General features: G+C 46.2%; 1 protein-coding gene across 2 annotated transcripts in view; it reads left to right on the forward strand.

The window, feature by feature from the left end:
• MGAT4B (alpha-1,3-mannosyl-glycoprotein 4-beta-N-acetylglucosaminyltransferase B) overlaps positions 1-26,723 on the forward strand; it is a 50,925-nt gene that overhangs the window by 15,580 nt on the left and 8,622 nt on the right. For both annotated transcript variants that reach the window (XM_086852202.1, XM_086852201.1), the window contains exons 2-6: positions 19,627-19,806; positions 20,496-20,636; positions 21,476-21,609; positions 24,106-24,152; positions 26,250-26,363. In XM_086852202.1, the coding sequence (XP_086708328.1) occupies positions 19,627-19,806; positions 20,496-20,636; positions 21,476-21,609; positions 24,106-24,152; positions 26,250-26,363 (616 nt within the window). The remainder of the gene's footprint in view (positions 1-19,626; positions 19,807-20,495; positions 20,637-21,475; positions 21,610-24,105; positions 24,153-26,249; positions 26,364-26,723) is intronic.

Genomic DNA, 26,723 nt, shown 5'->3' on the forward strand with positions numbered 1-26,723 from the left:
GATGGAGTAGGTGAGACCTGACTCCTAGACAGGGAAGTAGATTGATGAAAAGCAAAGCCCTCTACAAGGCTGGCTGGGTGTCATTCAGCCCATTTCACAGGTGGGAAATCAGGGCTCAGGAGAGATTCCCAACCTGCCAGGTGCATAAATCCCTTTGGAATCTCCCTCCTGCAGCCCCTCAAACACAAAAGCCATGTCTACAGAAGGATGGATTTGCATTTCTCTGCTGGCATATTTGTTACTGGAGGAATGCCATTTATTGAATTTTTCTGGGAGATCTCCACTTGTTCTGGGCTGGGAAATCTGTGGGACTCGGGGCAGGAACCTCAAGGTGTGTGTGCCAGGAGGACAGACAGAGAGAGCATCCTCTCTGCATCATCTCACCCTGCTCAGCCCTAAGTTCTTCAGAAGGCTCCAGAGCCAGATGGAACACACGTGTGTGGAGGCAGCTGCTGCCCGAGCTGCTCCAGGGGAGCAGAGTTGGCCATGAGTGAGCTCAGAGGTTGGGATTGATGGTGCTGCCTTGGAAACCCAGGGCCAGGGGACAGGGGTGGAAGGTCGCACCACAGGCTGCTGCCGGCACACAAGAATGAGGGAGATTTTTATGTTTTGTGGCGCCTCTTTTCCTGCTTTGCAAAAAGCTTCTATTTAGTGTGTCTGTGTAAATGCTTTATAACCCGAGTGCTGCGAGTAATTGCTCAAAATTTGATGGTGAATTTTAACCATGTACAGACAGTGCCTTCAAGTTCCAAGGATTCTTCTCTCAGATTGTGATGCATTTTTTTACTGCATTTAAATGAGTTATTTTATATAAATTCTGAGTGCTGGCAGGCTTACAGTAACTGGGAGTTTTTAAAGCTTGTTTTTTCTGAGGGACTGAAACAATGTCCTTCTTCCCAACAGCTTTCAAACTCTTGGTCTCAGTTCAGCCCAGTTAGGCCATGGTGTGGAAGCCCCAGAGGTGATCTAATGTCCTCTGGGTATTTTAAAGGTAGCCAAGAGGGCAGAAAAGAGATCTCTTAATGGCTCTGTGGGTGCAGGAAGTGTTATCTTCATAGCCCATGCCACAAGCAGCTCTTTAATCAAAACTTTTGGTTGAGTACAGGGTGCCCAGATGTTGGGTTTCCCCCAGGGGTGGGATGTGTTGGGGTGGTTGTAGCCAGCAACATTCTCTGTGCCTGGTCAGCAGCTCAGCCCATCCCTCATAAAGTCCTGCCAATGCAGAAAATAAACAAGACCAAGTTTTTTGTGCTTTCTCACACTTCTAGCAAGAGTTAGAAGTAACCACAGAAAGAAAATATTGGAGGGGGGGAGACAGCATTAATGGGCCCATCCATTTCAGTATTCCTACCTATGGCCAGAGCCTCATTCTCTAATTTTTGTTGCTCTGGCTTTGTTTTTCCTTCATTGCAATCAAGATAATGCAGTACAATAGTGCGCTAAGAATTCCAGCTATTCAATTACCTTTCAGAAGTTGACTTAATTGGCTCTTTAAGTGATAGCTCTCTATTGTGTGCAATCAGCACCACTCAAGGAGGGAGCAGGAAGAGAAGGACTTTGTTTCTAATCAATAATCAGAGGTCTTTGAAATAATGCTGCTTGCAATTTGTATCAGTGGTTAAATTACACTGAAGATGATCATCTGCACCTTCCTGGAGGAACATGACTCTAGCACAGTAATAAAGCTTTGACATCCACAAGTGTGGACTATTTTACTCTGTGTTTCAAGTTAATCCAGTATTCTCCCCTTGAACTTTTATTTCCCCTTCAAGTATTAAAGAAAACCAAAACCAAACTGCTGCAGAGCATGGCACAGATGGTTTGGGAAAGTCTAATATGGAATGACTAATCATTTGGTTTGCACCTCATAAAGTATGCAAATGAATGTGATACCTGATGATAAATAATTCAAAGTTGAGATGCAAGGCAAGGGGAGATGATAGAAGGAATAAATATACGTAAACCAACCTTAAGAAAATAAGCAATCTCAAAAGCTTAAGCTTGTCTTCCAAGCCACAGTCCACAGAAACAGCTGCTTCTTTGCTTCCAGTGCTTGAATCCAGGGGACTTTAGGCCAACAGTTTGTAGTCAGTTTTGCCAAAGCTACAAATCTGAGGAGCTGCCCCCCTTGCACAACTCTGTTGCACTTCAGGTCATCACTGATCCTGGTTTAGGCTGCACGAAAGCTTTGGCAAGCAGACCAGATTTACTTTATATATGTGTTTTTAGGTTTATTTTTTCCTAGTTATTTGGTTAAAAGTGATTGTCTGCTTCATAGTTACGTTAAAGCTAAAATTACCAGTCATAATTAACTATTTAGTCATAATTAAAAATATTTTGAATCCAGAAAGGTCGTCTTGAGATTGCAAGAGGCACAAGACTGGAAGTTAGATTCAGATCCCCGGTGCTACCACTGGGACAATTCCAACTCCCATCCCCTAATCCATCCCCTCCCATGGGAGTAGGTGAGAGCTGCAGATGCAGAGCTGTGTGGAACCCCATGTTTTAATGATTAAGCACCCAGCACACTCCCAGGTAGGGTGTGTGTCTCTCTGCCCTCCGTTTTCAACACCTTCTGTAGGGAATTTCATTTGCTTTGTGGGAGCAGCCCCGGGATGTTCCTTGCAGAAATTGGACTCTCAGACCAAGCTGGGATTTAATTGATTAAAGATGCTTCTTCCTTTACTCCGTGCCCCATCCTGGTAAGAGATGGATAATCGCCTTCAGTGCAATGTTCTTGCAGCAGGAGGGAAGGTGGTGTTGATCCAGATTTACAATCCTGCACCGAAGAGCAACTTTAAGATCATTTCACGACTCAGCTTCGTAGGAGTTTTCACTAAACCGTGGAGGTAGCTCGATTTTGCCCTTTTATCAGCCAGAAATAGCGATGCTACAAGGTCCTGCTGCAGCTCAGCATTTGGCAGCGTTCCTGAAATTGCCAGCAGCCCTCTCCCGGCGGCCGCTGGCCGGTGTCAGGCGCCTTCGTGCCCAGACACCCCGACAAGGCCCCGCTTGTTCGCCGAGGGCTGGTACGGTCTTGCCTCGGTGGAGGAGCGGAGCTGAATGGTCATTTTGTCACGACAGTGATCACAGCATCTGCAGTGCCACTGTGCAAGTGTTTCACTGATGATCCCGAGTGCCGGCTCGGTTCCATTCTGACTTTGCAGAGCACCGTGGTGCTGGGAGAGTGTGGCCTCTGTTTACCAGATGAAGTAACTCTTGGTTTGCTCCTAATTTTGTTTGTGTTGAGTTAAGCAATATAGGGAAAGGAAGGAAGGAAAAGAAGAAACTTTTTTTGTTGCAGATTTACTCTGTGGCTTCTTTGGCTCGCGGGAGGTGCTGTTATGATAAAGTCTGATATATTTTCACATCTGCCTACGAAAAAATGTAGGATTTATCTTTCAAATGAAATTTTCTCTGCTGCGCTGCCAGCAGGGTTTTTTTGAGTAGCTATTTTTGTGAAATATAACCAGAGAATTTGTATTGGCTTAACACTTAAAATGTAGCCAGGGGAAGATGGAATATTCATCTTTATTGTATTTGTTTCTCCTGTAATGAGACGTTACTGTCTGTCGTAAAGGAAGTGGTTCTCCAGCCCAGGGACCATGCCCAGTGATTTTCTGTTTGCTCCATTAGCTCGTGTGCAGACCTCCTGATTTTTTTATGTGCATGTGCTTTTCTACTTGTTTAATCCTGCCAACTGCTCTTCTGGTTGGAAATCCATTTCTATAACACTGGGTATTACACAAATTTGTTGAAGCTCTTAATGCAGATGATGGGGAAGGGGGGTGAGCCTGCTTTGCCTGGTCAGCCTGAGCCAACTTTCTCCTTCCCATCAGTCACACAGAGCTTTAGCTGCAGCTCACTGAGGGCTTAAAATGCACGCAGTAAAAAAAAATAAAGTTTAAGGAACAGCTAGAGTGCTGTAAATGCCGCTTGGATTTTGATTTACGAAGTCCAAGCACAGCACAAATTGGATGGCTCACTGTGCCCTGTGGAAATTTCTTTGTCTGCCTTTTTTTGAAATATTTCCATAACTAGTAATCATGGTATTGTAGCAGAGAGCCCTTCTATGAAGAGCTTTTTGGTCACTGCTGCTGTTTACTATCACTCTGTACAGCGTGTTAATTGCAGCTTCTCATTCACGGGAATATTCATCAGGAATTGCAGTGTGGGTGCTAGCAGTGGTGCTCTGGATTTTGGGGTTCTTCTGTGCATGATGCTTTGGGGACCAGAGCTGGAGCAGTGAGAGGCATCCTCCCTCTCTGTGTGTGATTTGCAGTGTTTGTGGAGCTGTTTCCAGCAGGACTGAGCACATCCCTGCCTGTTGTACTGTTCTGGTTGTTTTAATCTGTTGAATTCATCTGTGGCACTTTGCCTGGTGGAGAGTGGTGGGAATGTTGTCAGCAGTGGCAGAGAAGGATGCCAGGCTGCTTTTTTTTATTATTATTTGTAGTAAAGCCATGCAAAGTCCAGCCAGGGCCTCATGACAGTGATTTGAGTGGCTGTCAAGCATGCATGTACTTTTTGTTTAAGCAATGGAGCAGGCTACCTGCTCAAAGTTTAGTGTGAGTTTATATACTTGTGTTAACTTCTGACTTAACTATCCAGTTCTATTAAAAATAAAAGGAGTAAAATCATTCTGGCACACTTTGATAGCTATGACTTCTGGAAACTCTTCAGCTTCTCTCTTTCTCTTTCCCGATTTCTTCCCAAGAATAGTCGCTACACTTTCTTTTTTAGGACTTTGCCCTAATAATTATATCTGCGAAGATCTGCTGGGATGGGTTATCCAACAAGCAGGATTATGCCCTTAAATGGAAAATAAGCCACCACAGCAGCCAAAGTTTGAGGAAAAAATATTGTTGTGGGAAAACAAGGTTGCTAAATGTGTTATTCCATGTTGTGGAGCTGCAGAGTCAGGAAATGCTTGTTCGTGCAGAGAGGAAATGCTCAGGTCTTCTAAATGCTTCTTGCATTCCTTTTTAATTGTTGCTATAGTAGGAGAACATGGCTCTAATAAAATACCAACTACTGTCCCCTCTGTAAAAGGGACAAGAGGTGTGAGAAATTGGAGGGAGACACAGAGGCCAGTCCTGCTTTATGAACTCTTCACTCGCCGGGTTCTGCTCCTCCCTTTCCCCCCCAGGCTGGGAGGGGGTGCAGCTCCTCTCCAGGCTGCCTGTCCAGCTCTCCATCCCCCCTGCCTCTCAGCCAAAGATTTGGGCTAAATAATCCAATTAAGCTTTGCAGCTTATATAACTCTTCTGGCTTGAGGCAGCAGCCGGGCTGACGGGGATAGAAGCACATCTGGAAATAGTGTACTAAACACGCTGCCACGGCCAGAGCCAGAACGGTTTGGACAAATTTGCTCATAAGCACAAGATGTCCTTTGAACAGCAAGATAAGTGTGCATGGTCTCCTTGCTGAAGAAGTTGAAAAAAATACTTCTATCCATAAATTGTTTCACTGGCTGGGAAACTTTACTGGCTTTTTTCCTCTCCCTTCTCCTTTGGAAGATCATCCAGCTCTTCCTTTTTAGCTCCAGAGGATCAGCCAGGCCCTGTAGTACACTGATCATAAATAACACTTTTTTTATTTTATTTCAAAGGTGGGAAGGACCTCCAGCATTATTTACTGTGATTTCTTACCTGCTACACATCATAGGAGTTGCTTGTTATTTAATCTGAAATACAGCTTGGTGTATAACTGGAACACAGCTCTGAAGACACAACTATTTTTTTCTGAGAATTCATTATAACCCTGGTAATTTATCCTAATGCTTAATGACACTATTAAAACACAGGCATTTTATGTTAGCTTGGGGGTTAGGGAGAAAATAGAATTCAGCCATTCTGTATTTCAAGTAGTGTGCCCAACACAAGCTTAGAAAAAAAAAAAACTAAAACAGTGCATGTTTTGGCACTCTTGGATGTCTCTTCTTTTGTTGGCATCCATTATTCTCAGTAGGGAAGTTATGGGCATTAACAGCAGAATGCATTTGCCTTCATGTGAAGTGATATGTGCTTATAGCTTTGTTTTACAGTCTGCTGTCTAATGTTAAAGAATTTATTAGTCAGGGGTGCAAGGCTGCTTTAGCACTCTCATCCTGCCTGTTCCTGGGTACTTGGGCAGCTGCTTGTCCAGCACCTTCCAAATCTGTGTTGGGGAAAGGTTTTAGAAACATCATCTCCCTGAAATCTGGTATCAAACACACCCTCCCACCCACCCACACACCCAGACACACTTGGGGTTCCTGGGCTTGTCCTCTGTAAAACATGCCCAGGGAATTGGCTGCAGTGTGTCCCCAAGAGGGGACATTGCTGGGGCACAGCTCTCTATGGCATCCTGGCCCCACTGTGGCTTTTGAAGTGGTTTAGCCACTTCTGGGTTGCCCACAAGGATATGTACCTTGGCAAAACCATCCCTGCTGGGGAGGTGGTGCAGAGCACTGTGTGGCTCTGCTGGGGCTGCTCCAGTCTGCAGCAGTATAGGGCTAATACGATATTTCTTCCAGTGTGTGGATTTATAAGGCTGTCAGAATGCCCCTGCTCTCACCAGGCTTTGTACATGGCCATGGGAACCTTGTAGGAGTGTCTCTGTTGTCTTGAATACTTATGTGCAAAGTCATGATCTTATAGTTTACACATTTTGGGGTTTTCCATGGTCATAAAACTAAATAATGAATTCCCCGAAGGAGGCTGTGTGTCTTGAACCACTCTTCCAGCCCATGCCAGCACTGGAGATCCTGCATCTGCATTGATCCCTCAGCCATGGGTTTGCTGGCCATGAGAACACAGCTTTGCTGCCACTACTTCCACATTGCTGCTGTATCTGACTGACTGCCCACGCTTGATGTTTTATTCCTAAAGAAGAAAGAAATTGGATTAGATTTTTCTCAGCCACGCACAGCGGTGATCCTGGGTAACAAAGCTGATCCTAGTGCAGGAATCTTTGGGAAGCTGGGTGTGAGGGTAAGTTATTAACTGGGGACTCACCCAGGGTGATTTGCTTTATGGATCTATCAGCAAGGCACTCCAGGGGACTCCAGGAGGTGCTGAGCAGCCTCCATGGCCCTTGAGAGACCATTTTGGGTGCATCAGGGCTACCTAAAGCACCTCAGTACAGAAATTACCTCCCTGGACACTGAAGTCCAATAAACCTCTTTGTAGAGAGGGAGCAAGGGCTCAAATTTTGCTCTACATAGTGGTGCTGCAAGTTTCAAGGGCAGTTTCCTTGTGCTTGAGTCACTCTGCTGTTTGTCCTGTGCCGTGCTCAGCCTCTCTCCCCCGTGGTGGGATTTTTCCTGAGTTTTGACCTCCTGGCACCCCTGGGACAGGCAGATTGCAGTGAGCAGGGTCAGGCCCTGCAGTCCCTCACACCCACTGGTGCAGTTTGCTGTGATTCCTGCAGATTAACTCCTTCAGTACCGACTGTGCCTTTGCTCAGCTGTGCTTGGGGATTTTCTTGTGTAAAAGCCCTTTCCCTCCTGTGCCTTTCCTGGGCAGCCATGGCATCTCCAGAGCTCTGTGCCCTCTCTTGTGTTTCCCTCACACCCCCTTGAGCTGACAGCCTGATCTGATGTCATCCTTCACATGCTGCTGTCAGGACATACGGCTGCACTGGGGCTTTTTGGGCTGCGTGAGATGCAACTGTTTAATCATGGAAAACTCTCCCTGTGGGTTCTCAATGCTGTTTGCAGGGCACAGCTTCTGGCAGCCCATCTTGCATTCTCCTTGCAGCACCTAAACATGTCAAATTTCTGTAACAAAGCTTCCCTCGGGGTGGAAGGTCTGGAAAACTGATCCACAGCAGCCAACATAGCAATTAGGTTACCTTATATGTGGCACCAGTAAAGGTAAGGTGAGTGAAATACTGAAAAGCCAAATCCATTTAAATAGACATGTTCAAAGGGAATGTGAGGTGTGAACAGCATGTCTTTGCTCACAGCGAGTGTGAAGTGTCTTCTTCCAGGACTCAGCAGCACTTTAAGAACAGTTGTGAAATTAAGCATAAATACCATGGTCCTGTGGTCCGGGCTCCAGGAATCACACCTATTTTTGGAGGTGGCAAGCAGCAGTCTGTAAGGCTCAGTGCACTGCCTTTAAGCCTTTAGGTAAACCTGGCATTGCAAGAAAGCAAAACCTCCAGGGATGTGGTTTCACAGACATTTAAACTGTTCTCCTTATGGGCTGTTGTCCAAAGGGACATCCTGGTTCCCTTGTGCTTCCTCTGCATCACTGACTCGGTCAGCAGGATGATCTGACCCAAAATTAAGCCTGCAGCAAGGATGCTAAATTTTCCAGCTGCATCAGGCCGTGGGACTGTGGGGCTGACTGGGTTTTGGTGCCCTCTGAGGAGATGCAGGGAGCACCCTGCCCATTTTGGCACTCCTGGCTCACCGAAAGCCACTCATGACACCTTGCCTGGAGCTCAGCACAGGGGAGTGGGAGATGCCAGTAACATTTCACAGCAGCAGTTTGTTGAGAAGCTTTCAGGCATCATTTAATAAGCAACCAAAGGTCTTAGCAGTAGGACACCCGTGTAGTCAGCATCCTCCTCCCCTCCAGCTGTTTATTTTCTACCCTTGAAATGTCCTGCAACCCCCATCTTGCGCTGTGCCATCACCAGCATCTGTGTTGCTTCTCAGCAGAGCTGATCTGCTGGAATAATGCTGCTGCTGGCACGGGCTGGCAGGCAGCTCTGCAGCTGGGCTGTTGTGGGCTGTGGAACCAAGGCTGCCTGGTTTTGGGTTAGTCCCTGCATTTTGGAATAGTAAGAAGTTCATTTAATGCAGGTTGCTATTGCTGGGAAGTCGGGAATTCTGTCTTTGTACTTCCAGTGATGTGTTTTCTGCAAGGGGAAGAAGAAATAAGGGCGGGTTTTATGCATTCTAAACCAGCTGGTTTGGCTTTGTGGGAGAGGGTGTCGACATTATTTGATAACCCTTTCTCATGTTTTCTTGGCTGGTGAATGACAAAAGGGAGAAGTGGGTCTTCCCACTCTTTTAGTGGTATGTTTTTCTTCCCAGGAACTATCCTAGCATATAAAATGAAACAAGAGCCCGCAGATAGCATCAACAGCTATAGTTGGCCTAAGTGTGCTATTTTATGGCAATGTCTTGTTTTTTCTCTAGAGAAAGGAAAATGTACCCCATTAAGTGCTCATGTTACAAGCCTGCACCCCAGGGGATAAATATTTCAAATATTAATGCTGAGTAATTTTTAAAAGGTTCTGCATGCACTTTATTTTGAGCATTCTGCAAATTATTTAAGACTACTGAAAAATAATGCAATTTAGATCAGCTCATCCTGTGATCAGTATGTGGCGATTTTAAAATCTGCTCTACCCAACAGCATGGTTGTGCATCTGATCAGGCATTGGTACAATAGGGAAATTGGAATCTGGTGGTGGCTGTGGATCTGCAGGTAGACAAGACATACAATTTACATAAACAGTGGAATGAGGGGTTTGCTCTCAATATCCTTGCACTCAAGTACAGTCACATGCATTGCAAATGAGTTACTCTTTTGGAAAAAGAAGTCAAACCTGACTTGCATTGAAGTTCTCAGCTATTAACATCAGTGGAGCCAGGGACTCCAGCCAGAACTTCTGTGATTTCCTTGATATCCCTCTTAGTACATCACTCTAACTTTTCCATATGTGTTCTCTGATTTATAACACAGCAATACTTTATTTCACTGTTGTAAAATTCTTTCATACACTCAGCCCTGCCAAAAGCTTCATATGTTATTGATTAAACAAATTCCCACTGTTCCAGGATCTCGGCTGCTCTGAGTCTGGTGGTAACTTTAGTGGAATGATGAGTGCAATGGTCGATTGTACAGGAGGTGGGGAAATACAAGGCACTAGCACTTACTGCTGCTAATCAATAAATTCACCTTCAATTTGCAGTGTGGAGCTGCTTTTTCCACTGGTCAGTGCCACATCTCTCCTGAGATGCGCTGAGCTTGTCCATCAGCTGCGAAGTGCTGGTGGCTCAGGGTCATTTGTGGGGGGGATAATGATGATGTTTGATTTTAGTAATGTTGGGAGAAGGATTAACAAGAGTTTCATTTCGACTCCTTCACAGGCAATTACCGACAGCTGCTGCTGGAGAAAGGGCGTGATGATTAACACAGTGACCTTTGCAAGGATTGACTTTCCTTCTTGGAGAGAATCCTTTTGGATGGACTTATGAGCCATTAGCACTAAGCAGGATGTGTGGGGGCTATGGGTTTTGGTGGAACGAGGTCTCTGTTTCACTATTAACTTAATTAGGTTATAATGGAAAGGGTTTTCCTGTTGGACTGCAAGGCATTTGCTCTGCTTCAGGGTTTTCTGCTTCTGTAAAGCTCCAGAGCTGGGCCTTGGCAGCACCCGTGGGGACATGGTCCTGCACGCTCCAGCCATCAGCTGTTCCTTTGGGTTTGTTTTGCTTCATGAGATTTTATTCACTGGCTTTGCTGTTTGTTGTGAGAACAAGGTGAAAGGGAGAGAAATGCAGTCTGGAGCCAAGCAAATCCGATTTGGGCTTTTCCTGCATTGTGATGGTTCACAATTCAGCTTGACAAGTGACATGGCCCATGGCATGGTAGGTGCCCAGAGCTGTGCCTGGACCCCAGTGAGGCACAGATGAGGCTGCTGTAGGTTCCTGCATGTTCATGTTCAGAGCAGGAGAACAACACCAGGCTGTTCCTGCTGCTGCATCCAAGAGTCTTTTCCATGGCCATGCCTTGTAAGGAAAGTGCATCGGGCAAATGCATCTCCTTTTAAACCATACACAGGTTTGCTTGGTAGGATTGCCCACATGTACAAACTCTCAGCTTTTTCCATTCCCCTTTTCCCCCCTTCCTTGCCAGCCCTTGCCCAGTTTAATGTCCTCATTTAAAAATTCTGTCAAGCTGCAATTATTTCAAGGTTTAATGACCCATGATTTCTGTAATGCTTTATTTTGTTCACTTTCAGCATGTTTTTATTCCCCAGTCAAATAAAGGGTATTAAAAATACCACCGAGTACAAAGCCTTCACTTTCCATTTGAGAAAAAATGCTTGGAAAGCTGTATTGGTGCTACACAGGTAAATAATTAGATTGCTAATGAATTAGCTTTGCTTTGAAGACAAAAGCTTCAGTGCTCCTAATTAGGTTGTGAGGAGAGGCATAGAAATGTGTGGTCTTTCTCCCAAGGAAAAGGGGAGAAAAGGGGGCTCCCCACCCAGCTAAGACCAGGGACCACTGGCAGGACAGTGTTTTACCTGACCTTGGGCTCAGCACCTTCCAGCTCTTTGACATTGTTTAAATTCCTCAGTGAACTCAGAGGAATAATACACTTGATCTGTACAACACATTTCCTTTTCAGTTTCAAATTAATATTTGAATGAAATGGTTACTTACTGCTATGTTTTGAAACAGGGAGAATGGAAGTCTGTGGTATATTTTCATTATATCACTCTCGATGCTTTTCATCATAAGCCCTATTATCATGCCCATCCTAAGATGAATTATCTCATATATTTTTTCTTTTCTCACAGAGCAGGATTTTTTCCCCAGGCCTTTGATCATTCTTATCACCCTCTCAAAAGCCCCTTTTAAGTCTGTATTAATATTCTTTTTCCAGATGAGGTGAAAACTATTGTGGGATTAGGCAGCATGATTTTAATAATGTTATAATCTTCATACTATTATTCCCCATCCTGTTCACTAACCACACCATCATCTTGTTTACCTCCCTCCCTTTCCCCGTTTTATCCCTGGATTGCTGTTGCCTGCAGATAGGGCTGCAGACACTGATGCTGTGGTTTCCTCCCTAGTTAATATTGCTAATTAAGAACCATGTGAAAAAACCTTGATTTCCCCACCCCCAGTTAAATTGCATCTATCAGTTTTGATGTCAGTTTGCCATTTGGTTGACTTTTCTCCTGATGATTTGCTCCTTTTCTGGCTTTGATGAGCTTATCTCCATGTCCACTCCATATTTGGCTACTTCACTAATTCATCTCCTTCCCCAGATTCTCACTAAATCTATTAGCTGGTGAGTTTAATACCAATCCTTATGGCTTCCTCTGGATAGTTAACCTTTTGCTATGATGAAAATTCACTGTTTAATCCCATTTTTTTTCTCTTTAGGTCAATGGCAGTATTTGCCCTCTTCCCCTTTCTTTCTTAGCTTTTTTTGCAGCAAAATGAATTGCCATCTGATTTCTTCATCTCTTAAATCCTTTGAATGGGTTGGTAAAAAACCCCAGGACAAATCAGGACTGGTTCCTTTATCAGAAGCTGATGGTGGTTTATACCTGCAGGAAATTTCCTCTCCTGCCAGAGCTTTTGTTTGGCAGGTGAAGCCCAGGGGATTCGCCGTGATCTCGAAGCCCTTTGTATCCTTCACTGTGGTTCACCCACGGAGCTGTGCTGCAGAAAGAGATTCCAAACCTGCTCTGCAGGTACCCAAGAGCAGTCTGACAGCTTCTGCTGCCTCCTCTGCCCTGATCCAAGACATTTTAGGCAGAGGTGATGGGCATTGCTGTTTGCATTCCTAATTTCTGAGCTTCTACATCTGTGCTTTGGAGCCTGCATCCCCCCTGGGGAGCCTTTGGATTTGGGCACAGGCACCCCTGTGACTTGCTCTCCTCCTTGGAATGGGGAGTTGTAATGTTCACCATCTGTGTTGTGTTTCAGCATCCCATAATGGGAAATCTACTCATCCCCATCTCTGAAAACTTACTACTTAGGACTTTAGAAGCAAAACAAAAAGCTTATTTTTTGAAATACCTGTGAGTGTATTGTCTGAACTGACTCTCCAATGCAAACAGTAGCTCACACTTTGGAATAACAAGGCGCAGGGGATATGAATTTTCCTCTCGAATCCTTCTGATGATGTATGTGCTGAGACAACACTAAACTTCAGCGAGGAGATGCACAACAGAAATATGATCAACACCTACTGCTGCAAAAAGAAATAGTGACTTAAAGGTGCCCGTGTTCCCTGGGGAGGGACCGTCAGTGGAGAGATGCATTGCATTTCTATCTCATTACACAGAGCTGCTGAAGGTTGAAATGCTGCTAAATATACCACAGGCTCTTATTAAATGGCCATATTAAAGAAAACAACATATACACACACCAGACTGCAGCTGGGGAAAGCTCTTGCTTTATTTGAGGATCATTTTTTCAGACAGGCTGACTTTTAATAAGCCTCTTGCCCTGGCTGATGAGTTCTCTCAGCGTGACGCTGATGCCGTGGGATGCTCAAACACAGCAGCCAGCCCAGAGGCACCACAGGAGCCCCACTGTCTGTGGGGGATCTTTCCTGCTGCCATCACCCACCTGGGCAACCAGTGCCTTTACTGGGTGTGGAGGGTGGGTACTAGTTTTTCTAATATGCTGTAGACTCTGGTGCTCCAGAGCAGCTCTGCACCTGATCAGGATGGTTCTTGAGCACAGGCACCAAGCTGGAGCATAGTGGTGGCACTGAGGGGTGCATCGTGCTGGTGGGGCACCAAAATATATTATTCAGCCCCAGTCCAGGATAGCACATGCTGTAGGAACTAATTGAACTGAAATAAAGAGAAAATAAAGGGCAGAGGATGAACACAAGGAACTAAAGCATAGCTGCAGGTTTGGAGAGCTCTTTTGCCCCATCCCTGGCAGTGTCTGAGGCCGGGTTGGATGGGCCTTGGAGCAGCCTGGGCTAGTGGAAAGTGTCCCTGCCAATGGCAGAGGAGTGGAAGGAGATGAACTTTAAAGTTCCTTCCAACCCAAACCATTCCATGACTCTGGTGACTGGGCCTCCCTAGAAGTGCCAGTGCCAGCACTGCCTAACCCAGCCCGATTGCTTTGAGTTGGGAAATCCACATGCCACCCTTTCCTCCCCTAGTCCCTCTCCTGCCTGAAACTCTCCACACCTATAGCTATTTTCCCAATAGTAACCAGCTTTCTAGTGGTACTAAAGATCCTACTTTCCATGTCACTTTTTGCCTTGGTGGTAACCACAAGTTAAAATACAATATTTAAAATTTGAAAAAGTTTCTTTAAAAAAAAACTTCCTTTGCTTAATTTTTTTTTTCTTTAAGAAATTATGTAAAAACCTTATAATAAAGAAACTTGGGGTGTATTTATAAGCAGCAGCTAGAAAATGTCTGCTTTGACTGAGTATCCAGGTGGTTTGGGACACAGTGGAGAAGTAAATGTCGCATAATGTTTACTAAATAGAGCATCCGTGTTTGCTGTGTGGTGATGGCACTGCTGAAACACACTTTCTATGCAGATGAATCAGCCCCCAGCAGGGTAATTGCAACTGCTGGAGCCTTTTGGGAGGCCCACCCTGCCAGATACCACCCACTCCCCAAACTCTACCCTTGACAGTGTTTGAATTGTTGCTTGGCATGTCTTGGTGCTCAGTTCCTTAATGCAAATCAGGTTCTCAGTGGCTGCATCTATCCCACGCTGCCAAAATATTTATGATTTTAAGAGATGAGTCTGAAACTGGGAGCCATGACCTGCTGGCTCACAGAAGGGAAGGTGATGTGTCTCTCAGCTTTTTCATCTCACAGGAGCTCACTTCATGTTTAGATCTGAAAGGAAAGACCTGCTCAGTCTTCATCCTGCTTTTGGTGGGGGGGTGAAGAGGGGCCGATATTTGGGTATTTTGGATGCTAAACTATCCTTTCTTATTGCTACTTAAAAGTCTCTTTGCAGTGGTTTTTTGAGGGATGATTTGGGGATTTGTTTATGGTGAGTCTCTAGAGCTGGTTTTTACCTTTTAAAGCCAAATAAGCAAAGGGTAACATTTTGCTTTTAAAGGTATAAATAGATTATTGTGGAGTTGCTGCAATCTCTGTACCTGTGTGCAGAGTGCCTGACACGTGTGTGCTGCACCAGCCACCAGATTTCCATGTAAAACAGTTCCATGTAAAAACTGTTTCTTTTTTGTGTCTCACGAGCTGAATTTAATTCACCGATACGGCACAGTAACTCCTTCTATCCATTTTAATGGTCCAGTGAAATTCTGTTAGCAAAAGACCTAATGAATGTTGTGATTCAATCAGGGCAATCTAGAGTGTAATGCGTGGAGCGGTGCCAGCATTATATAAATCATTAAACATCAAAATGTAAAAAAAAAACCAAAAAACAAAAATTAAAAATCATCATCTAACTCCAGGAGCTGCTGGGAATGGCTGGGGCTGGAGGCAGCATGGGTGCCTGGCTGGGATGGGGCAGTGGCTTATGAGCCTGGTTCCTGTTCTTCCCTGTTAGCATTTTTGGATAACACAGATGCTCCAGCATGGAGAGAGGGTTGTTTGTGTGCTCTGCAGTCGCCTCAGGGCCTTGCAAGTCCTAGGGGGGGGAGCATTTATTTCTTAAAGGGGTGCTTTAAATAAAATTAGGGAGACCAGTCATTACAGAGACATTTTCTGTGAGCAGATGAATTTTCTGCTCCAACTTCATTTACATTGTAAGGGAAGTTCACTTTTTCTTGCTCCGTTGGCTTTGGGAATTCGTGCAACAGCAGTCTAAAGGTGCAGTTTTGTTCTTGAAGCCAAGATTTTACAGGGCTAAACAGTTTAGAGGTTTGAGGGTTGTTTTTAGTTTTTAAACCGAGTCTCTTGAAAGTCTTCCTAATGAGAAGCAAGTCCAGCTAGCAAAGACTGTGTGTTTGCTTTTGAAAAGATTGAATTGGAGGGAAATCTCTGGCATTGGCCATGGGTCCACTCTGCTGGGAGAGGTTATCAGCAGAGAACAAAACCAAAAGTAATTGGAACTGAAATATGGATGTGTTTAAAATGCACTGCAGACTCCCTGGGAGGTTGGATGTGATTGGAAAGATGAATGCAAAATACAGAATTATGACATTCCTGACTCTGTGTGTATATATATATATATATATATATATGGATGGATGGACGGATGGACTGTGTGAGATTTCAGGGTGGGGGTTTTATTGGCACTGGTCTGATTCTGTGTCTGTCTTCTGGTTTAGGATCAGATTATTTTGCTTTCACTCAAAAACTGAAAATGGATATAGATGCAGTTGTCCCAGCCCTCAACTCTGCAAGCAAACACAGTTTGCACTTAAGAGTCACTTGAATAAGAATGAAGCCACAGAATTCTCCATAATGGAGAAATGCTTTTTGTTAAGGGGGTGCTGTCTTAGATGGATAAATGCTTTGGGAAGGCTGCAGGAGCTCAGCTGTGTGGGACACCCACAGGCTCCTGGGAGCAGCCTGTAAGCCCCAGCAGCCTGTGCCTACCCCTCGTGTGCTGCTGCATCCTGGGGAGTCACAGAATGTTCTGGCTTGGAAGGCACCCACTAAGATCATCAAAGTCCAGCTCCTGAAAGCCATCCCTGCCTTTTGCTTCCCTGGTGGTTTGTGTTGTTGCTCAGCAAACCCAGCCCAGCTAAAAGCACAAAGCCTGGCAGCTGTGTCCGGGCAGAGCCGTGCGGGACGGGCGTGGGGACATCGGTCAGTGAGTGATGCTCAGCTGGACACTCCCCATGGCCACTGTCCCTCAGCCTCGGGCTGCTCCCCCCTGCAGGGACCCCTCTCAGAGCTGCTGCAGTGGGCATGGCATGGACAGATGGTGATGGGCACTCAGCTGTGCCCAGCTCTGCTTCCCTGCCCTGCTGAGCCCCGGCTTGTACAAGGATGCCTGATGCCCACTGGAGCCTCACAGCCAACCTGCTTCTAAAAACAGATTGTGAAACACCATTGAGTGCAAATATGGGCCCTGGCAAGGCGAGAAATGAGTTCTTTGCGCATGTGTGCTGCAAGTTTGAGAGGTTTTTGGTCTCCCAGGTCAGTCCTGCAGCCCGTCACCTAACACTGACTTTCTTTCTTTCTTAAACCAGTATATTTTAAGCCCAAAGCAATGTGTTATCTCTCAAAAAAAATTAAGCTAAATCTTTTTTTTTTTAATATTATTTTAGATATAGCTGGGAGTTTTTGTCCTGCAGTGCTAGAGTCTAGGGATATTTTAAGAGCTCTGTTATCTTGTTCTGGGAGGGAATACAATAAATATGTAGATAGGCAGTGCTGCTGCTTTGAAAGGTATGTAAAGGGTCTGTGCTGAACTGACACTAGCTGAAAAATTTGTTCTGCCTAATTAGCAGCAAATCACTTCTGTGTCCAACCTTGCTTATAGACATGGGAGCCAATCCCCCCTCCTTATCCTCTGCTGCCCTTTGTGGGTTTTCAGAGCCCTCCCTGGCAGAGCGGTGAGGGTTTTTGTGAGGACACAGATCTGCAGCCACATGTCATCGCAGGCCGACAAGTGCAAAATTACTGGAAATGCATGGGAAACTGTACACCCATCTCAGGCTTTGTCTGGGATTGTTCAGGCTGTCATCAGAACCAGTCATGATCGATCAGCTTTTAAATTTAATGAAATTTTAATTAAAGAATGGAAAGCCTACGAAGACATCATATGACAAGAGGGCTGGAAGCAAATACAGTTTCACTTCCAACCATTAACCAGGAAAGCAGCAAATGGTTGACTGCACACTGCCATTGCAGTCTAAGGAAAGCACAGCTCTTTGCTTTGGCGGGCAGGTCATTAGTGACTGAATAATCAGTGACATTTCCCTTCTAAATCTGACACAAATGAAGTGCAGTGCTCTGGAAAAAGCCATTAAGTGCAAAGCCTCGCCTTCACTCTGCTCCAGGTATTGCAGAACAAGATCTAATGGCAGCCTTTAGCTGTGATTTGGCTTTGATAGCATCCACAGGATAGTAACCCCACAGGATGCCAAGAGCCAAATGCTTCCAGCCTTGCACAAGCCATCATATTGTGCAAAAACAGAAAGTGAGATTTGTTCCTTGCTGGTGTTCCCAGATGCAGACAGTAAAAGATACAAGTAGGAAAACCAGTAATCTGGAGGACTGGAAAGCTGAATGTAGCTGAATTCTTATGTCTGAGAGGTACCAGCAGGTAAAGGTCTCACTCATCGTGGGATGAGTTTTTAGAGCCTGACATCCTCCTGTGAATTCCTGTGGCAGCTCTCAAAGCTGGGTGTCAACGTGTTTTTCTGCACGTTTGAAAATGTTTTCTCGATGGGAGTGGAAAGCGAGCACAGGAAAAAGGAAGGACTGATCTTGTTTATGTCTCTCCCTTGAATTTCTCTGAATAACGTGTTGTCAGATGGACGGAGTCATCAAATGGGTGTAACTTCCTCTGCTCCCTCCCCATGTGCTGTGGCTTTGAAAATAATGTCAAAAGGTTAATAGGAGCCAGACTGCCTTGGGGGGGTCCCTTCTGCTGAAGCAGAGTCTTTAAGGAGGTTTTTCTTGGGGGAAAGTCTGAATAGGGGAAACTTTTTCTAGGCAAAAGCATTACCAGTAGCTGGACTGGGAAGCAGTGTTGTCTTGGAAACTCTGTGCACTGAAGCTGGATATGTCTGATTTTCAAAATTCCTTTTTATTTTTCTTCGTGGACCCCAAAATAGAAGTTTTTGATGCAGTCAATGTATCAATTGCAAGTTCAATTGCTTTGATTTATATTTAGCCTGTGTTGGGAAGTTCCAGTGCAGTATTTTTGATCATTATCTCTCCTAGACGTGGTTGGGTTAAGAGTCTACTATTTAGTGGATAAATCTGCTTTGGGTATAGTCTTGTGAGTTACAATCTTACTGAAAACACATTAATAACCACAGATAAAAGTGTGTTTTTAATGAGCAGCTTCATTAGTAATGGGAAAAAATGTCCCGTGAAGGTTTGTCTGTGGCTCACTGATTCCACTCCCAGCTGTTGTATAGTTAGTTCTGACTGAAAGCTCTTAATAGTTTTATTGCTCTGTTTACAGAGCATGGGATACAATGTTGTTTCAAAATGAAAAGCTTTGTTACCCTATCAGAAGGGTTTTTTATATATTTATGATGCGTCCTAAAGGTGTGTATCCAAACACTTGAATTCATATAAGCATCCAGGTAGCTGTTGCCATGTGATTTTCTTTATCCTGATGTGTTTTGGAGAGGTTAGATTCACAAAATCTCTTTTGACTGCTAAACTTTGGGGCTCTCTTCCAAAGCTGGAGGAGGTGCTGTCTGCACCCTTGTCTCACTGCAGGGCAGCATTACCCCTTGCCAGCATCTCTCTTTCCATCACTCAGGATCCTCCAGGGGATGGTTGTATTTTTGTATCTAGGAAGGGAAAGCTTTTTACAAACTGGGGAAGGCTCAACCTGCAGAAATGGATAGATTGGATATTAGGAAAAAATCCTTCAGAAGAAATCTGCCCATCATTCACACAAGCTGCCCAGGGAAGTGGTGGAATCACAATCCCTGAAGAGATGTAAAAGATGCGTAGATGTGGGAACATGGTTTAGTGGTGGACTTGGCATTGCTGGGTTAATGGTTGGACTCAATGATCTTAGAGTTTTTTTCTAGCCCAAACTGTTCTATGATTCTGTTTCTACATGACCCAGAAACCCAAGCTGAAAGAGGAAAAATGGAAGTGGCTTTATTATTGTAGTTCTGCAACTTAATCTGCCCTCCCCACAACCCTTTCACCAATGGGTGCATGCTGGACCACAGCTCCCTAAATCTATAATTTAAGGATTGGGGAGGCAAGGGAGGTATGAGTGAAAGCCTTCTGAGCACAGAGGACGAAACTTCTCTTTCTTCTCCATCCCAGGTGACGTTGTGGACATCTACCAGCGGGAGTTCCTCGCGCTCCGGGACCGGCTGCACGCAGCCGAGCAGGAGAGCCTGAAGCGCTCCAAGGAGCTCAACCTGGTCCTGGAGGAGATCAAGAGAGCACTGTCGGAGAAGCAGGCCCTGCGGGACATAAACCGCACCTGGAGCAGCTTATCTGGTGAATAAACAGGCGTTGAGGATCTGGGGCAGTGTTGAAGCTGTTTCTAATGAGGAGGTAGAGAGGTGTGTGTGTGTGCGTGTGCGCAGGGCTGCGGACAGGACCTGCTCTTCTCTCCCCCGGTGCGAGCAAATTGTGGAGTTCAGAGAGACTTGGGAGCTCTTAAACTCCTGTTTAATTAGAGGTGCATAAGCATCATTAAACACGGATTTGCCTCTGCCGAGGATATTTGCCAATTTGCTTGCTTACAAGCTTTTTTTTCTCCCTTGCAAGTCATACACTCCGTTTCCTATGGCTGTATTCAACCCATATGGAAAATGGGTATCCAAAGAGAGGGGGGAGGAAGGAGTTAGGCTGGCTGAGCACCCCTCGCCGATTTATTTGTTCTTTTTTTTTTTTTTTTTAAGTTGCTCAGTTCAAGAAAATTGGATCTCTGCAGAAAGATCTGATTTGACCTTCATTTTATCTTCATTCTCCCCTCTCCTTCCCAAATATTTCGGGACTTCTTTAAGGCCCTCCTGGCTCCTGCTGAACTTTAATTGGGTTTGTGGTAGCATGTTAAAGGTTGGCCTGATTTTTTATAATCCAGCAGCAGTCTCGGGTGGCCAGGCTGCTGTAAAAAGGCTTTTTGCCTTGCAGTCTCTTCCTGCCTACCGTGCCTTGCAATTGATTCCCTTTTCCTTTTTAAGACGAAACCAAGTTAAAACTGTGGAATATCACCAACAAGAATGTGCTGCACCTTCCCACCATCTTCCATCATTTGCCACATTTGCTGTCAAAGGAGAACAGTCTGCAGCCAGCCGTGCATGTGGGACAGGGGCGCACTGGAGGTAAATGGGAATTAGTGCTGCTTCTGGTGCTCTTCCTCACCTTGGTGCCTGTCCCTCCCCTTTCCTCCGGGCCTGGCTGTGGCTCAGATACGAGCAGGACTGGAGGAAGGGCTGCATGCATCATGCAAGCTTCCTTGGTTATGGTGACATGTGGGGTGGGTGAGCCATGTCACGCCTGCAAGTCTACAGGGGAGTGCTGTCTGTGCTCTTGACTGGCCCTAAAATGTTCTTGATGCTTCTGCCAGATGTTGTTTGCTGCTTTCCATATCCAGAGTGCTCTAGACTTTGCCTGGAAGGGCTTCAGATGAAAGCATAGTTTGTAGGGTGCTTCATGGAGACTGTAACCCAGCTAAGGGGACAAATCCCATCAGGAACAGGATTTTGGTTACTTGATGATTCCCCCAGCTCCCAAATCGCAACCCAGCACCAATGACCTGACTTACACCTACTAAACTGGAGTGTTTTTTGCCATGGGAGGGCTTTGGAGAACAAGAGGTGGTCTTCAAGTTGCTGTTCACAAGTGGAAAGGCCCCTGGGAGGGAAAAGGGTTTTGGGTATTTCCTTAGAGATCATTCCTTCAGGAAAAAAAGCAGAGCCTGTCTGACTGCCCATGGGTGCCCTGCTAGCCTGGCCTGCTGGGGTGCTGCTGGTTGGCACTGAGCTGAGGACAGGAGTGTGGGAACCCTGCATAGCCCAGGAGCCCCCCAGCCTGCTGCTCACTGCTGGTTTTTAATGACAGAGCCTGGCACTGACCAGGTGAACCATGAGTTGGTCATGGGAGCAAAGCAAAATGTCCAACACAGCCCCCCTCTCTAAAATCTCTCCGTGGCCCTGGGCAGTGTCCGTCGTGATGGGAATCCCCAGCGTGAAGCGGGAGGTGCATTCCTACCTCACCGACACCCTCAACTCCCTCATCTCAGAGCTCACTCAGCAGGAGAAGGAGGACTCTGTCATCGTTGTCCTCATTGCCGAGGTAAGACAGAGCTTTGCCATTTTTCCCCGTTTCCCTGGCCCCCCACCCCACTGTGTGCCAGCCTCGGTGCCAAACAGGATGCTGCCCACCCGGACACCAGCTCTGCCACTCACTGGGCAGATGAGCCGGGCCTTGGGCTGCTGTCCAGCAGGATCAGCAGGTGTGAATTGACCAAAATGAAATGCTGGTTGGGCCAGAGAGGATCAGGATGTGAGCAGGCAAATGTGTCCCATTAGCAGCTACTGGTGTGGCACAGCTCACCTGAATCATGATGCCTTCTGCAGGGTGCTCGAGTGGTCATCCACAAAATGAACTGGAGCAGCCCCATGACCATGCCTAGGAGAGCTCTCAGATCTGCTCCTGCAGCAGCTCTGTTTCTCCATGTACCTGTAACGCAGCACTAAACCCCTCTTGAAACTCAAGAGTTGGTGACTCGGGGTTGAGACTGATATGCCTCTTAGTACTGGTGCCTGGAGCCCGGAATCCATTGCTGAATCCAAGGGCTAAAAAGACTTGATACATTAATCCGCAAGAGCTGCTTTTATCTATGGGTTTAGATGTTTATTTTTCTCCATGGCTTTCCTCTCAGGATTATTTTCTTGAGCCTGAAGTGCATTTGTCTTAATTTCCAGAAATCCGGTGAGAAAGATAAACCTCAGTAGCCTGTTACTGAGAGCGGAACAAAGATGAATGGCTGGGTTTGCTGCCTGTTTACCCATAATCTGACATTTTGAGTAGCATTTGGCCTTCAGGGCTCTGGCTGGTATTTTGTACAGGGACAAGGTGTGCCCAGATGGGTGCAGCCCAAAGGGCCCAGGACAGGGTTAGCTCCCTTGCAGTCATTTAGCTCCCTTGGAGCCAGGACAAGTTTGGTGACAAGTTTTTGCAGTGGGTAAGTTGAAGCCTGAGAGGCTTTAAGCAACTTGACCCAGACCAGCTCCTGTTTTGGACTGAAGTAACACTACTTTAGTTGACTTGAAAATAAGGTGTGTGCTCTGATGGCAGCTCCTGATTTTCAAGATGTACCTATAACAAGAAAAGTGAACAACAAATAAATTAATTCTGATCCTGTGAGGTGCAGGAGCACACACACCACATCCCAGTAACAGCATTGGCAGTTGTTGCAGATTCCTTTGGCCAAGTTTGGTCTTGGAGCTGCACAACATCCTTCTGTGCAAGTGTCTGCCACTGCTGTGCCTGCTCTGCCTCTTCCCAAAGTGTTTCTCCATGTACCTGCACTTGTTAGGGCATGGAATAAAGAGTAAATAGTGGAGAGGGTGGTATGAACCTGAGGTAAATTCTGAGTAATTTGGAGACTTGGCACAACTGCAACAACTGAATGTCCTTCCTGGGATAGGGACTTCTCATTCCCAGGTGTCACTGCTGGCCACTGCAGGTGTCATCCACAGTGGCTGGGCTGCCTGGGAGAGCAGGGGCTTCCTCAGCTGCCTGTGGGGAGCCCTGGGGTGAGATGGCTGGCTCAGCTGTCACCAGCCCACTGTTTCAGACACTTGGAGTGGAGCTACATGGTTCCTGCCAAAGCCAGGAGCATCTTTCCTGCTTTTGTTTTTCCCATTGCTGTTTTCTTGGCACAGTGCGGTAAGAAATCAGTCCAGCACTGGAACTCTGAGCCCTGTTTAGGAAAGGGACCTTTTCCTTTGGAGAAAACCCTCCCTTGTCTCCGTGCCAGCACAGAAGTGCTGTGCTCAGCCTGTGACACATCCCGGTGTCTCATTCTCACCTCACCCAGCAGCAGCTGGTCCCGGCTTCTGCGATGCTGCATCGGCAGATCCACCCAGGACCTCATATGGCTGCCCAAATCAGTGCCACCACCAGGAAACAGGAACAGTTTTTGCTCCTGGGTCTCCTGCCCTTTGTTGTGGGGTTTTGTTTTCCCTGTCACTGTGCAGACGGTTTCAGGCTGGTCCCTGTGCTTGCACTTATCTCACCCACAGACAGCAGCGAGCAGCACTGGCGACCTTTGTCTCCCAAATGTTATGGGTTGCCATGCTGATTGTTGGAACAAACTGGGGCTTTAGGAAGAAAAGTGTCAAAATGAACCTGAAATTAAAAACTTATAAAACAGACCCCTCATTTTCACCAAAGGGTACAGAGTATTCGCTGCTATGAATATTCTCCTGGATGCAAGACAGGGTGTTTAGGAAAAAAATAAATAGCCCAGAAGTTAAAACTTGTGCAAACACCTGGTGCTGGCAGGGGCAGAAGTGCTAGGAGAGCACATGGGGAAGATGTGCAGGATCTTGTGGCCTTTGGGATGGATTTTGGTGTGTGATGCCTTTGGTTAACACAGAGGAGGGCTCCTGGGAGCCTGTCAGCATGGGAGAGCAGTAAAGCTGGATAAAAGGAGATATGAGGGTGAATGAAGATGATACAGATGTGCTGACAATACCCTGGATGTGTTGAAGAAGATTTCTGAGCCATGGGGGACACAGGCTGAGGCTGAAGGGTCTAACACTGCTTTTGTTTTGCTTTCAGACGGATCCACAGTACACAGCCGGAGTGGCAGAAAATATCAAAAACTTGTAAGCACTTCCAAGTGGCTTCAGTGTACAGTGTGTGCCTGCAGCAAGGCCAGGAAAGGGCTTCATTAAGGAGAAAATACACTTTTCTGCTTCCCTGTTGTATTTTGTTATTGTTGCTTGGGGTTTTTTCCCTCTTTTTAAACTCTGTGCTCTCTTTGCTAATGCTGCTTTCACTTTCTGCTCATTCTAAAGTGCATCCCGTATGTAGCTTCTAGGAGGCTGCTTTGTGCCCCAAGTATTTAACACACGTGGTCATTTTGTTCTGTTTTGCTTCTTCTGCCCTGGGGCACTGTGAGGAGATGGATTGTTTAGATTTCCAGCGATCCTGGCGGTTGTTTCAGCGTCTGCTGCAGCCCTGTCCTTGCTCTGTGCAGTCTGGGCAATGTAGTAAGCACACACGAAAGCTCCTGCCTTATTTTGCTTTAAAATCCATGATCTATCTTTTCTTCCCACTCCAGCCTGTTTGTTTTCCCCTTGTTCTAGGCTCCAGTTACATTTGTCTCTCTTGCTGGCTGCTATTTATGTCCTGGAGCCTCAGTGGCTTTCGCAGCTTCGTCTGTGGCTGTTTAAGCAGAAGCTGGTGATGGATTATTAACCATGAGCTGGTCCAGCGATAACAGCAGCAGAGCTCGGGGCAAAGGGAAGGGGGGGTGAGAGAAGGGGCGGTGACTCCCGTCCAGCTCCTGCCATTGCTCCTTTCCAAGGGATCATCGCAGTGGCCGCAGGAAGGAGAAGCGAAAGGGCAGCAGCTCCTGGCAGCCCCTGTCCCGAGGCAGGGATGGGAGAGGGGCTGGGACCGGCGTGGGGAGCACTGTGTGGCACTTGCAGGAGAGCTGAAGCTGAAGCAGAGCCCTCCATCTTGCTGTGCAGGAGCTGGCAGGGCTCCCCTCCTTGTGCCTGCAGGAGCAGGACGCACTTCTCGGGGGATAATGGACTGATTGTCCGGTGGATCCTGATGAAATTACCGGGCGCTGCTGCAGAGAGCGCCTCTGCGTACAAGTCCTGAAACTTTAATTGACTTAATGATTTGATTTCTCATCATCCCCCTCTCCAGTGCCTCCTGCCCCTCCCTGAGCCACTGAAATTATTTTTCTTCCAAATTGAATTGAGGTGGTGTGGGGCCAGGGCAGGCTGGGCTTCTCACAGGAGGGAGAAAGCTGTTGCTGCTTTACTGAAATGTTTTTTTCAGCTCAGTGAGAAGCTGCTGTTTCACTGCTGCTTGAAGAAGGGAAGATTTGAAAATGTTAGCTGAAAGACCTTCCAGTCCCAAAGAAAGAATAAAGAAGGGAAAAAGCAGTGAGAAGTTTTGGGGAGTCTCACTGCTTTGTTTCCCTCTGCCCCATCTCCCATCCTCCAGGCTCTGCACAAACAAAGGAAATCAGCCTTGCACCAAATGTCCTCCAAAAGGCAGTATAAAAATAACTGTTTTTCCTGCTTATCTCTCACAGTTAGAGCAGTCCCAGGGTATTGCTTAAGGCTGATGTAGGTGCCTACTTTTAAGATGGGTGACATTATTTTCTGTTTGAGTTTGACTCTTGAAGGGTTTCTTAGCCACATTATAGGAAAAGCAAATGCTGATTTTATCAGCATAAGAGAATAGGTAGACTTCCTGCTGGCTCTCTGAACTACAGCACAGCAGTGTTTTAAGCAACTTAGCAGAAATGTATAGCACAACCTCTGCAAAATTAATTTTAATTACTGATGCCTTTGGAAAATCTCTAAATGGCACTGTAGTGCCAAGCCCTTTCTTTGCTGAACCAGTTTGCAGGTCATTTCATCCTGTAAAGGGTACCTGGTGCTCAGGGCCGGTCTTTAAAGCTGACCCGTGTGTGCAGGAGGGAGGAGGATGCTGGTTGGGGGAGTATGTGCACATGGGGCTATTAGAGACTGTGGGAGGGAGAAGATAACTTAAAATGTCCATGTCAATCCCTGCTGATGTCTTCTGATGAGGCCTGGAAATGCACTAGGTACCAGGGAAGTTGTACCTTAGAGGCTGTGCTTTTTGTTTGGTTCTGTGGCTCAGTGTTTACCCAGTGATTTGGTCAGATGTTGTGTCAGATGTGGAGGTATTTGTTTACTGCTGCTTTTCTCCCTCAGATTCCCAAAGGAAATACACTCAGGTCTCCTGGAGGTAATATCCCCATCTCCACATTTCTATCCTGATTTCTCCCACCTGCGAGAATCCTTTGGAGACCCCAAGGAAAGAGTCAGGTAAGAATGAGTGAGCACATAAAGCAAGCAAGCCCTGAATTAAGGAACTGTAGCAAGTTCCTCACTGACTCCAGCAGGAAAGGCTCTTCTGCAGGGGCAGGTGAGGACCTTAAACTTGAATTATCCAAGAGCTGGAAGGATGTGATTTGGTGACAGGGGATGAAGTAACACCAGGTTTGCCAGGCTTCCTTTGTGCTGTGGTGTTTCTGTCACCAAGCAAGGGGCTCATTTTAACCCAAATTATCTTCATTTTGGAACTCCTTGAGATTTCCAGTAATTCTTAGCTGATCAGGGACCAAAGAGAGAAGCCATATGCCATCCCCTCTGCCTCACAGGGCTGTGTCACCTTCCCATCTCAAA

Source organism: Cyanistes caeruleus, chromosome 15, assembly GCF_971803275.1.
Source record: "Cyanistes caeruleus chromosome 15, bCyaCae1.hap1.1, whole genome shotgun sequence".
Classification (NCBI taxonomy): domain Eukaryota; kingdom Metazoa; phylum Chordata; class Aves; order Passeriformes; family Paridae; genus Cyanistes; species Cyanistes caeruleus.